General features: G+C 50.6%; 1 protein-coding gene across 1 annotated transcript in view; it reads right to left on the reverse strand.

The window, feature by feature from the left end:
• Positions 1–8,205, reverse strand: part of TXNDC11 (thioredoxin domain containing 11) — a 43,637-nt gene extending 35,432 nt beyond the window's left edge. The window contains exons 1-4 of the mRNA XM_015409908.1: positions 7,979–8,205; positions 6,824–6,921; positions 5,044–5,173; positions 3,142–3,235 (exon numbers count right to left, since the gene is read on the reverse strand). Coding sequence (XP_015265394.1) covers positions 3,142–3,235; positions 5,044–5,173; positions 6,824–6,921; positions 7,979–8,176 — 520 coding nt within the window. The 5' untranslated portion in view covers positions 8,177–8,205. The remainder of the gene's footprint in view (positions 1–3,141; positions 3,236–5,043; positions 5,174–6,823; positions 6,922–7,978) is intronic.
• Positions 8,206–13,713: the final 5,508 nt, after the last annotated feature.

A 13,713-nucleotide genomic window follows, 5' to 3' on the forward strand; every position in this document is an offset into this window, starting at 1 on the left:
GCCGGTAGCTCACAAAGTAGAATTTCTGCTCACAAGACTCCACAGCTTAGAGGGAGCATTGCTCCAGACACCACCTGGAGGTTGGCGACCCTTGTTGGACGCCATTAGGATTTTCTGTTGTTTGTGTGCCCCCCCCCCCCGCCCCAAATGTCTTGGGCGATCCTGCCTCCTGCCTCCGTGTCTTCCTGCAGGAGCTCACTCAGTGGCCGCAGAGAAGAAAACGGAACAGGAAATGCCGTCATCCGTCCTGGCTGAGAGCCCTGCTGGGGTGGCCGTGAGCCAAGAAGCCAAACCAAACAAGCCACGCGGGATGTGTCGGGCGCTTGACCGTGCCGAGGGGGGCCCCCGGCCCCCCTGCAGCCAACGAGGAGGAGCAAATGGCATCTGTAAGCATCCCGTCCCTCCCGCCCGCCGATTACTCCAAGCGGATCGAGCCCCAAGGGATTCTGCCGCCTTGGACTCGGCGAGTGGGGTTGTCACGCAAGAGGGACAAAAATATCACTAGCCTAAATCAGGGGGGACAGCCATGCTGGTCTGAAGCAGCAGGACAAAGTCTGAGTCCAGTGGTACCCAGGCCCGTAGCTACTGTGGGGGCTCTCGGGGCCCAGCCCCCCAACTTCCCACCAAAGCCTCCCCCCACTTCTCATGCAACCCAGGCTCCCCCAACTTCCAATTTTTAATTTTTTTTAATGCTGCTTGTTGCTGGCCACGGCCGCTCCCTCTCGGTCCGATGCGTCCCCCGCTTCGCGCCCGAGTTGGCCCTTTGAGACCCCAGGCTGCTGGGCCTCTGTCTCCCACCCCCCAGGGCACCCGGCCTGCCTGCGCCAAGAAATTAAGTAAACCAAAGAGGGGCCACGGTTACAAGGAAATGTATCAGACAAACAAACACTGCGATAAAAACAACAATGACATTTCATAGATCTTAAAGGTAAAGATAAAGGTTCCCTTGCTTGAAAGCCAGTCGAGTCCGACTCTAGGGTTGCAGTGCTCATCTCCGTTTTCAAAGCCGAAGAGCCAGTGCTGTCCGAAGCCGTTTCCGTGGTCATGTGGCCGACATGACTAAACACCAAAGCGCACGGAACGCTGTGACCTTCCCACCGAAGTGGTACCTATTTATCTACTTGCAATTTCTTGCTCTCGAACTGCTAGGTTGCCAGGAGCTGGAACTAGAGACGGGAGCTCACTCCGTCTTGCGGCACCTGGATCTCGAACTGCTGAACTACTGACTTTCCACAGCCTGCAGTTCAGTGTCTTAACCACTTGAGCCACTGCAGCTCTCGCAGATCTTAGGAACATCAAATTATATTACAGCTGACACTTTTACATTATAACTAAGGAAATTCTGACATTCTCAAGGAAAAGTCCATCATCCTCACTGAGCACCCGGAAAAATTCCTCAGGAGTAACCCTACTGGATTGAAAAGTGTGTTAGCCTCTTGATACAGCTTAATGTCTTTTTTTACTTTCTTCGAATTATCTTCGAGTTCCATTTCAAGTGTTTCAGTTAGGAGCAATCCAGTTAATTTATTTCTAGTAGTGACAACCGGTCCTCTTTTCTATCCAGCTAGGAAGCCTTCTTCTTTTAAAAATTGCCTGGCAATTGCTCTCTATCCCAAGTGGCTGGCTCAACTGGCAGCTGGCACAGGATCCCCCCTCCCCCCCCTCCCAAGCCCTACCCTAAAGCCAAGTGGTTGCAGGGAAGGGCGGGCGCAGGGCTGCTCATTTGGGGGGGGTGTATGTGCAGGGGTGCCACCCAACTTATTGAAAGCCCCCCCCCCCCCCAATTAAAAAATCCAGGCTACTGGCCTGGTGGTACCTTTAAGGGTAGACCAAAGGATGTGGTTTATCGATCATATTCAGGCTATATAAAGAAAAATAATCTGCCTGGGGAAATTGTTATAAGATTCTTGAGAAGGCATGTGAGGGATGCAATCCTGAAAGCGGTTTCTGGAGTACCACTGAAAGTGGGGGGAAATACTATCAGAACACTAAAGGATATTTCATTTGAAGCAAGACAACGGAGAAAGAAGTACAAAGAGCTTGTGCTTTTCCTTCAGACAAACTCAATCGGAAATAAATGGCTATTTCCAGAAGGCGTCACTTTCAAGATTAGGGATAAAAAAGAAAAGATTGACTCTGTTCTGAAAGCCCAAGAATTTCTAAGGGTTCAGCTGGGAAGACCAGAGGACGGGAAAAAAGAAGAGGACAGCAAGTCTAGTGGCGAGCTGGACTCGGGTTCTTCTGGAGAGGACTCTCTGACGGAGCAAGGGGCAGCTGCCCCAAAAAGTCCTTATAAGCTGCAGAAAAGACGAGGAAAAGAGAAGTAAAGGCTGAAAGACTCTGAATTGTGCCTTTGAGAACTGTGAACGGGGATGACTGGGGGGTACTGTTCGTAGACAGTTAAGTCTTAAGAGTTAATGAAAAGGAAAAAGTACTTAAATGTCTGACTCAGTTTATATTGATCTAAATGAAGTGAAGACTTGATGTAATGAAGCTAGTGAGGATCTCCTCTCTTGGGTTTTTAGTCAGTAGTGGGTTTCTATAGTTTGTCCCGTATATGTAGTCCCCCTTCCCTTTTTCTGTGATAGTTTTTGTAGTTTGAAAAAAATAATAAAAAAAATCCCCTCCAGGGGCTCAAAAAAAAAAAAAAAGGGTAGACCAACAAAGTTTTATTCCGGGCATAAGTTTTCACGTGCACTTGGAAGTGTGCACGCACACAAAAGCTTACGCCAGGATTAAACGTTGTTGGTCTAGTTTAGTTTATTAATATTACAGTCTTCAGACCAGCATACAATATAAACATAATATGAGAAAGAAGGGGGGGGGAAACCCAGAGATAATATACAGAATAAAATCTAAATTCAAAAACTTTTAAAATGTGACTCCCGCAATCGAAGAATCAATGCACAGAACTCAGCGACTGAATGTGTAACCTCTACATTCTCATCTGATAGGATCCGGTGAAGCCTTGCTTCAGGTATCCTATCAACAAATGGGGTAATGATTTTAAGACGAGCCTCTCTGGAGAATGGGCAACTGACGTCATTGGTCTTAAAAGGTGCCACTGGACTCCACCTTTGTTCTATCACAAGCCTAAGACACTGTCGACGGTGCCAGAGAGCGTATGAGGGGCTCTCTTACCTTTGTTTAAGGAATGCAAGGCTGAAGCGAAGAACGTCAGGTAACCCGGGGGTTGAGGCGATGCGTTGAACTCAAAATATCCCAAGACTCCAGGCTGCAAAGACAAGACAGCATGTTAAGGGGGGCGGCAGAGAGCCAGCGCTGGAAACACAAACAGAAACCCAAGAGGCCTTGGCTGAATTCATGGACGGTGGCTTGCCCATTACAGTCTGGGGGCTTAAGTCCCAGTCGGATCCTCCAAAATGCCATTTACCTGCAGGCTGTTGACAACCAGGGCCAGGGCCTTCTCGGTGGTGGCTCCGTCCTGGTGGAACGAGCTCCCAGAAGAGATCAAGGCCCTGCGGAACCTCATACAGTTCCGCAGGGCCTGTAAAACGGAGCTCTTCCGCCAGGCTTTTTGGGAGCCGCCGCCACCTCTAACAACTAGGATAAGAGGCCCTGTTGCCCTGGAACTTATATTGACGGCCTGTGCCGGCCGCCTGAAAGACACCTGCGGAAGACCTACGAGCCGGTTATGGGAAGAGAGAGCCGACACGGTAGCCATCGCTGATTCGATAACAACAAAATTAGCACTTATTATGAAACTGTTACCTGGTCTTGGTATTGTTTTAAATGGTTCGATTGTTTTATCGTAATTGTACATTGATTTTATGCAAGCCGCCCTGAGCCAGCCTCGGCCGGGAGGGCGGGGTAGAAATTTGAAGAATAAATAAACAAACAAAATAAACGCAGCTGGCAGGGGGAAGAGATGGACCGGGCCTGGAGGAAAGGGTTCATGCTCCCTCTCCTTTTCCCTGACCAAAGCTTCCCCCGTCCCCGTCCTGGTTGGGAAAGAGCCTGGCACAAGAGAGAGACCCTTCTTTCTCCCCTACAGAGGTGTGGGGGGGGGGGAGATTTGTGAGCAGAGAATGCAGAAAAAGAATTAGATCCTCCTTTCCGAGGGCTGCAGCCTGCCCCACACCAGCCTCCCTTCCTTGCACCTGAAGTAAACGCCAGAGGATCCACTCATGCCCGTAGGTACCACCTGTAACTTGGCCCTTAGGCAGAGCAGCTTGCCCGAGCCAAGGAAACTGCCAACCTCCTGCCCGATTCCAAGGGTCCTGACTGCAGATGGGACTACCAGGCCCTGACTGAGACAGCCTACAGCATTTTATGTAGAAGCCAAAAACGAGAGATCACGGGAGGAAGTGGAAATCCTTAATTCCTGTAGTGTGTTTTTCAAATGTATGTTGCACCATTGTTATTATTATTTATTTTCCTTGTTTAGCTACTTCACTGTATATATGTTTTAATATTATATTATTATTAATTATTATTATTATTATTATTATTATTATTATTATTATTATTATTATTATATTAGATACCGGACAACAACGTTTTGAGGTTTGTTACAATGTAAGTTGTCCAAAGCTCTAAAAAGAAGCAGTTCTGAACATAATTACTTGAAAATATGCAAAATTTACATATGTTAAGATGTGTGTATTTAAGCATAATTTTACACTGTTCTCGATTTTACTGTTAACCTTTTGTCTAAAAACAATAAAAATCTTTAAATAAAAAAAGAAAGAAATACGAACACAACATCTGTGATGAAGATAACGAAGAGTCAATAAAGATATGTTTGCAAAATCATTTCCTGCACTGATTCGGTAGAAAACTCTCTGCTATTATCGCTCACACCCAACGAATACTGCGCAATATAAACAAATCCGTTTCACCTGAATCGCTCCATCTGAGCGTGGCGCAATCACAATCCTTATCAATTTCTACTTATCAACTCTTGAAGGAAACATCCCATGTGGACTCTCTAATAACGGAACCCCTCAAGGTCTTCCTACGGACCCCAGAAAGAGACGCAGCACCATGCCGTGCACCAGATGCAAAACAGAGCGGCGTTACCTCGTAACTGGAGAGAAACCGCTGCAGCCTGGACGGAGACGAGATGTACAGCAGTGGCCTCATCACCCGGCGGACAAATTTTTCAATGTAAACGGCATTCAGCGGCCCTTTGTATTCAATGGGCCCAAAGCTGGCATTAAAAAAAGAAGAGGAGAAAGCGTGTGTTAAAAGTCTGACAGTTAAACTGCGATTGCCTGCAAAGAAAGGTTTTTGAGATGACCAGCGGAGTGTGTCAGGACTGGACAGCCAGGTGCCAAAGTGGTTTTAATCTAAGTGAGCTCCCGGACGCCATCAGGGCCCTGCAGGACCTTTTACAGTTCCGCAGGGCCTGTAAAATGGAGCTCTTCTGCCAGTCCTTCGATTAGGGAGCCGCCTTTCTAATATTGAGGCCCTGGCCCCAATATCAACACCAACTTAATAATCAACAGCCTGGCAAAAAAGCAGACTATGGTGCTAGTTGACCACTCGGATACTGAGAGAATGCCGCCATCGCTTATGACTGTACCAGCACCTTATGACCAATGCTCCCTCTCAGCTGTGGAATCTCGTGAGCAAAAATTCTACTTCGTGACCTACTGGCATTCAAGTTGTGAGCAAGCGATTTGGCGACTGCATAAATTAGAAGAGATTGGATTTATACCCCATGGCCCTTCACTACCCGAAGGAGTCTCAGAGCGGCTTACAAACTCCTTGCCCCTTCCCCTCCCCACAACAGGCACCCTGTGAGGTCGGTGGGGCTGAGAGAGCTCTGACAGAAAATGCTGTTTTTCAAGAACAGCTTGTCAGAACTATGGTTTGCCCAAGGTCATCCAGCAGGTGCAAGTGGAGGAGGAGTGGGGAATCAAACCCGGCTCTCCCAGATTAGAGTCCGCGCACTTAACCACGACACCAAACTGGAGGAGGAGGAGGAGGAGATTGGATTTATACCCCACCCTTCACTACCCGAAGGAGTCTCAGAGCGGCTTACAAACTCCTTTCCCTTCCCCTCCCCACAACAGGCACCCTGTGAGGTTGGTGGGGCTGAGAGAGCTCTGGCAAAAACTGCTCTTTTTTAAGAACAGCTCTGCCAGAACTACGGCTTGCCCACGGTCATCCAGCTAGGTGCAAGTGAAGGAGTGGGGAATCAAACCCGGTTCTCCCAGATTACAGTCCACGCACTTCACCAGGACACCGAACTAGCTCTCAGTTTGCTCTGGAGCCCTTCTTCCTGAGCTGAGATGAAAATGTGTGAGCCGGAGGCTACTAAACTGTCAGCTAGCTCACACTAACTCAGCTTGGAGGGACCATTGCTCCTGAGCCTGCCTTGGCAGGGAGGGAGAGATACAAATTAAACAGACAAACAAACAAACAGCAAAAGCAGCGTCACAAGCACTACAGCTTGGGCAGCGGACCCATTCGAGGGGATACCAGGCAGGAGGGCTGGGCAGTTGTCCTGTGGGAGAAGGACCCATGGTCCGAACTCTGGGGTGCGCTGTGGCCGCTGATGCCCACAGGCAAAGTCACAGCAGCAGAGTCCACATTTTAGTCACTCTCTGTGTAAAGGAGTAAAGAAGCGACGAAAACTCAACCCGAGAAGCTACGTGAGTACAGCAGAAGAGGTCCTCCTATTGTACGTGGAGATCCAAGCCCGTCTTGCGAACAGCTTGCAAAGTCAGGCCTGAGCAGGACAGAACTGCCAACGGATAGCTGGCGGAGGAGCTCCGGTCCCGGGGGGGGGGGGGGAGGCCTCCCCAGGGCTGGCGTTCGGACAGCCTCTCCGAGGCACCTGCAGCCCTCTTACCTCCGATGGTACAGGTAGATCACCGGGAAGTGAAAGAAGTGTTTCTGCTTCCGGCACTTCCCCTGGTTCCACCAGCAATTGATGGCGACAAACAGCACCTGAAGCACAAAAGGAGACAGACGGAGTGAGCAGAAAGGGACTCGATAAGGTCAGTGAGCTTCAAAGAGGAGGAGCCGTGAACTGGTGGAGGGAAATCCTTCCAACTGCACGGCGTAAGCCCCTGGGGCCCCTTCCCTCGGTCCTAGTCACCACGAGGAGGCTGGAGAAGTGATCCATTCAAAACAAGCCACAATGCCCAAAACCTGACCCAGGAGGGGGCAACTTACCTTTTTGGTGCTGCCAGAGATGTTCATGCCCCCCTCTTCCCTCTCACATCACCTACTGCCCGGTCCTTTTAAATGGGGAATACCAGGGACCTCCTGCATGCCAAGCAGAGGCTCCGCCACTGAGCCACGGCCCCTCTTTACAGCCCTCCAGGGTCTCAGGTGGAGGTCTCTCCCATTACCTCCTGCCTGGTCCTTTTTAACTGAAGATACCGCTGGGGACTGAACCTGGGACCTCCTGCATGCCAAGCAGAGGCTCCGCCACTGAGCCACGGACCCTCTTTACAGCTCTCCAGGGTCTCAGGCGGAGGTCTTTCCCATCACCTCCTGCCTGGTCCTTTTAACTGGAGATGCCGGGGATTGAACCTGGGACCTTCTGCATGCCAAGCAGAGGCTCTGCCACTGAGCCACAGCCCCTCTTGACAGCTCTCCAGGGTCTCAGGCGGAGGCCTTTCTGATCACCTCCTGCCTGGTTCTTTTAATTGGAGATGCTGGGGATTGAACCTGGGACCTTCTATATACCAAACAGATGCTCTGCCACTGAGCCACGGCCCCACCCCTCAAAATGGGAGGCTGAATACATGGGGGTGGGATTGTGGGAGAAAAGGACTATATGCCAGGTAAGGCCATGCAGTGGGGAAGGCGCCTGAAAGGAAGTTTAACAAACACACCCGGGGCATTTGGTTTAATTCGCCAGGATGTACTGGTTGCATGCAGAAAAGCGGCGTCATTTCAGTCTGAAAACCGGCTCTCCAAAGTGCACCACCCTGAGAGCCAAACCAGGGCGGAGTGGAACCGGGGAACCGGAAACGCAGATCTGCACCCAGCTGACCTGGTCGGCCAAGCTGCTGGCCACTTTCTCGATGTCTTCCCGGGCGGCCAGGGACTGCCCGCACCACGGGGCGTAGAAGAAGAAGAGGGAGACTTCCGAGTCTCGGCGGACAAGCTCTGCGTGGTCCAGCTGCCCCAGGAAAAAATCGACGACTGGCGACGTCGAGGAGAAGAAGTTCACCGGAAGCTTCGCGGGCATGGTCACATCTTTTGCGCGGCTGCCGGGTTCAGAAAGGAGAAAGTTGTTTGTCAGGAATCATCCCTCCCCCCCAGGCCTCCTCCCCAAATGCCCAAATCTGCTGGTGCTTCGTGTGTTGTATATTTGTTTAGAAGAAACGGTGAATCTGAGCAATTTAGCTAAATAGAAATCTGATGGATTTCAACCATACTCTGCTTTAGAGGCCCAACAAGTGGGGTATAAATACGTCAAAGAAACAGATCTGGCAACACGGAAATCAACGCAACTTCCGTTTACATCACCTTCTTAGTTGGCTAATCCTATGAAGCTGTAGCAACCCGAGCTGCAGTGTTAGGAGAGTCAAGTAACGAATAAATATACACTGCAAGAACTTTTTGTAAATTAACATGTTCTGTTTATAACTATCATTCTATAGAGTGCATAGTGTGCTATTATGACATCCTTGTCAGGTACATCTATTCAGTACATTCAATATAACAGTAACATTCAGGTCATACAATTTCACAACTACCTGTCAATTTTGCATCAGTATTTTAAAAGTCAAACCCCCAACGGGAGTTTCCAGAATTACAAGCCCGCTTCTACTTGCATGAAGTCTTCAAAAAAAGGGGGGGGGGGAAGCTTTCATTTATAGTTGTGTTGATGCTTATTGCTGGTCCTACAATAGACTGTTTAAAAGACATAATTCATAAGTATAAAAATTATGCAATTTTTCTAGTATAGCTTGGCTTCATAAGTTTTCTTACCACATTGTGCAGCTAAGATTCATGGACTCCTGTCATTCTCAAGGCTGCATAGTACTGACCTTGTTCTCTGGTCATAAAATCTTTCGACACTTGCTAACAGTTATTGCCTGTGTTCTCTAATTAAAGAGACAGTGTCATTAATGCACATTCCACTTCTTAAAGTATACATAATGTATTTCAGTCCTGAGCAAGTCTGGTCTTTACTCTGATATTTAGAAGGGACATTCTCCCATTTTTAGGAGTCCAAGTTGGGGCGACTTTTAAAATACTGATGCAAAATTGATTCGTTACTTGATAATCCTATGAAGTGACAAACCATATATTCCTGGGTCTGCAACACACAAATCGGGTTTCTCCAGATCACAGCCCTTGTGAACTTTTACAAGAAGCCCAAGTCCACAACTTGCTTGGGTCCCATTTCTCTCAAGGGGACTCATACAGAATTCAGGGTTAGCTGGGGTTTGGTATCTGGAGGAACGGGCAAAAAAAGGATGTCGAGTCTTAGCAAACTGCAAGTCGCGCACTGTCTCTGAAGACAACAGGGTGTGTGGGTCACACATGCGTGCGCCACCCAAAGCCTGGCCTCATGGGAACTTAATGTTCTCATTAAGAGAGATGCACCGTTGTGTTGTGCTGTTTTTCCCCCAGGTTGCAACAGCCCCAAATCTCAAATGGCTTCGCCGTCAGAGTGGCATCGTAACACTTAATGACTGTTATTGTGAAGGTCACCCCTCCTGGCGTGTTGTGCTTACGGTCTGCATGTCTATCCATGCCCATCACGTTGCCTGCTTTCCAAATTCATTTCAAAGAACTTTCAGAGGGCCAGTGAGGGATGCCAGCCTCCAGGTGGGGCCTGGGGATCCCCCGGAATTACAGGTCATGTCCAGACTACAACAATTAGTCCCCCTGGAGAAAATGGGGTGGAGGATGGACGCTACGGCATTGTACCCCGCTGAGGTCCCTGCAGGGTGGACGCTACGGCATTGTACCCCGCTGAGGTGGTCCCTGTCCTCCCCAGACTCCATCCCCAAACCTCCAGGTGTTCGCCAACCTGAATTTGGCAACTCTATCCCCCTCCATGCCGGGGGGGGGGGGGGAAACACCTGGCAACCAACCCCAGTTCTCAGCCAAGTGTATGAGATGCCCAGGTGCAAACGGGTCAGTTGGTCACATTCACACAGTACATTTTCACCCCGTTAAGTCCCTTCACAAATATGCCTTGATTGCTCAGAAGGTTGTTTTTATAAAGGGAACAGGGTTGTAGGAAATGGAGCTAGTCAGGAGGGAGCTTTCCTAACGGGAACATGCTGTTAAATTTACGGCACCGTTTATTGTAGGAGTTCTCTTGTTTGTTACCGCTGTTGCTTTTCTAAGTCTGGTAATCCACCTGTACCTTATACCAGGCTTTATTTACGGCCCTGTTTTTCTCATTTTGCGATCTGCCTCCAGTTTCAGCAAGAAAAGGGGGCTCAAGATAAGATAAATACAGACATAAATAGCAGATGTCTGGAATAACCCCGAGTGACACTTACAAGCCATCCCCACAGCACCCATTTGGTGGGCACGCGAGAGAAGCAGCGAGTACGAGATGCGCCGCAGGGCTGATTTTGGAAACATGTGATAGGGAAAATGCAAGGAAATGGCTTTGTGTGTAACTGAAGGGACGCTTTCAAACAGCACAGAAGCCCTGAAACATTACGAATATGGGACACAGACGCCGTTGGGGAAAACACTCGCTAGAGGCCTGGAAGAGCAACCAATTAAGAGTGCAATCCTGCACAGAGTTCGACCTTTCTATGGCCACTGAAGTCAATGAGTTTGGAAAGGTGTCACTCCGTTTAGGATTGCACTGTAAGGAAACTGGGTCTCCACTATCAGTGCATACGGTTGCCAGCTCTCAAATGGGAATTACCTGGAGATTTTGGAAGATGGAGCTGAGGAAGGCAGGATTTGGGGTGGGGAGGGACCTCGGCGGGGCATAATGCCACAGAGTCCCCCTTTCAACGTGGACTGATCTCTGTCATTTGGAGATCACTTGTAATCCTGGGAGATCTCCAAGCCCTTCCTTGCAACTCATCAAACCTACCTCCTCAGGGCATGCTTTAGGGACCCCCCCCCCCAAGATGTTCCCCTGCATTCCTCTGCTGTTCAAAAGAGATTGATCAATTGTATCACACCTGCACTCTGCATCTCCTCTTCACTACGGTTGCCTGCAGAAGGCGGCCACTTGGCTACCTTGCAGGACTGCTACCCTGAGGGAAAGATCCAACATCCCTGCTTCCCACCCCAGCCCAAAATTAGGGTTGCCGTCAAGGCTCCCTCTAAGCTGTGGAGTCTCGTGAGCAAAAATTCTACTTGGGTGAGCTCCTGGCATTAAAGTTGTGAGCGAGTGATTTGGCAACACTGCATCAATTGGTTTGCTCTGGAGCCACCTCCTTCCTGAGCGGAGACAAAAATGTGTGAGCCAGAGGCTAAAAAACAGTGAGCCGGCTCACACACAGCTTAGAGGGAACACTGGCTACCATCCTCCAGGTGGGGCCTGGAGATCTCCCGGAATTGCAAATGGACCTCCAGACGACAGTGGTCAGTTCCTCTGGAGAAAAAGAGTTGCTTTGGAGGACGGACTCCATGACACGAAGCTCTTCTGATGCCACACCTTTGCACACCGTTCTGCCCCACTGCACGGCTTCTCAGACAACCTCCTCGGGGTCATGCACATGGGGTGTGTGTGTGTGTGTCTACAATTAGCAAAACCTCCTTTCCCGTCATGTAACTCTGTAACAATAGAAACCTCTAACCAGAGACATGGACACTAAACGTGGCAGCCCTACGCAGTTACTTGAGTTTTGACCCCCACTGAAAATCCCCCAGCCTCCACCCCCCAATCTCCAGGGATTTCCCAACCTGTAGCTGACAGGCCTCCTGGCACGTGTGAAAAGACCCATGCATGACACCAAGGATTGCCAGGTGTCTGCCCCTGCCCCCCCGCCACCAGTGGGGATGAGGGTACATGGCTGCCAGATCCAGGCTGGGAAACTCCATATTTGGGGATGGAGCCGGGGGGGGGGGACAGGGACCCCTCAGTGGGGTAAGTAAAGGCAAAGGTTCCCCCTGCTCGAAAGCCAGTCGAATCCGACTCTAGGGGGTGGTGCTCATCTCCGTTTCCAAGCCGAAGAGCCAGCGCTGTCTGAAGACTTTTTCCGTGGTCATGTGGCCAGCATGACTAGACGCCGAGGTGCATGGAACACTATCACCTTCCCACCGAAGTGGTACCTATTTAAGGTAAAGGTTCCCTTGTTCGAAAGCCAGTCGAATCCGACTCTAGGGTTGCGGTGCTCATCTCCGTTTCAAAGCCGAAGAGCCAGCGCTGTCCGAAGACATTTCCGTGGTCATGTGGCCGGCATGACTAAGCACCAAGGCGCACGGAACGCTGTTCCCTTCCCACCGAAGTGGTGCCTATTTATCTACTTGCAATTTCTTGCTTTCAAACTGCTGGGTTGGCAGGAGCTGGAACTAGAGACGGGAGATCACTCCGTCATGCGGCACACTCGGGTCTCAAACTACTGAACTACTGACCTTTCACAGCCTGCAGGTCAGCATCTTAACCACTTGAGCCACCGCAGCTCCTGTACCTATTTATCTACTTGCAATTTCTTGCTTTCGAGCTGCTGGGTTGGAAGGAGCTGGGGCCAGAGACAGTCACGCGGCACTCGGGTCTCGAACTGCTGAACTACCGACCTTCCGGTCTGCAGCTCAGCGTCTTAACCTCTGAGCCACCATGGTACAGGGCCCTAAAGTCCCCCGCCCTCCAAAGCATCCATTTTTCTCCAGGGGGAACTCACCTCTGTAGTCTGAAGAGGAGCTGTAAGCAGGGATGCCAGTCTCCAGGTGGGACCTGGGGATTCCCTGGGGTTACAGCTCATCTCCGGACTACAGAGATCAGCTCCCCCTGGAAAAAATGGCTGCTTTGGAGGGTGGGCCCTGCGGCCTTGTCCCCACCACTGAGGTGGTCCCTCCTCTACCCAGGCCCCGTCCACAAATCTCCAGGAGTTTCCCGGCATGGGGCTGGCAGCACTTAAGCCCCCATTCCCTGCTGCTAGCAAGGGGGGACCTGGAAGCCCTCAATCTGGGGGATCCCCAGGCCCCACCTGGAGGCCGGCATCCTGAAGAGTCCCCAAGCCTTCCTGGCACGTGTGAAAAGACCTGTGCATGACGCTGAGGAGGCACCCCCCTGGCCAGGAAAAAGAGCGCTCCAAACATACCTCCCCCCAGCAACCCCACTCCTTCCTTGCATGTGTGTGAAGAGAGTCTGAGACCCGTGTCTATGACCCTGAGGAGGCTCCCCCCTCCCCAGGAAAAGAGAATTCAAACTCCAAGCATACCCCCCCCCCCAACAACACCCGCAGCGACCCCACTCCTACCCGGGTGCAGAACCCGGTGGAGGAGGAAGAAAAGAAGAGATTGGATTTATACCCCCCCCTTCACTACCCGAAGGACTCTCAGAGGGGCTGACAAACTCCCTCCCCACAACAGACACTCTGGGAGGTAGGTGGGGCTGAGAGAACTCTGACAGAAACTGCCTTTTCCCCAAGGACAGCTCTGAGAGAACTACGGCTTGCCCAAGGTCATCCAGCCAGGTGCAAGTAGAGGAGTGGGGAATCAAACCCGGTTCTCCCAGATTAGAGTCCGCCTGCACTTATACCATGACACCAAACTGGAACCCACCCAGCCACACACACCACCGGGCAAAGGGAGCTCCAAGCATACCCCCCCCCCCACCACCCCCCCTTC

This window comes from Gekko japonicus, unplaced genomic scaffold, assembly GCF_001447785.1.
Source record: "Gekko japonicus isolate JY-2015 unplaced genomic scaffold, Gekko_japonicus_V1.1 scaffold78, whole genome shotgun sequence".
NCBI classification, from domain to species: domain Eukaryota; kingdom Metazoa; phylum Chordata; class Lepidosauria; order Squamata; family Gekkonidae; genus Gekko; species Gekko japonicus.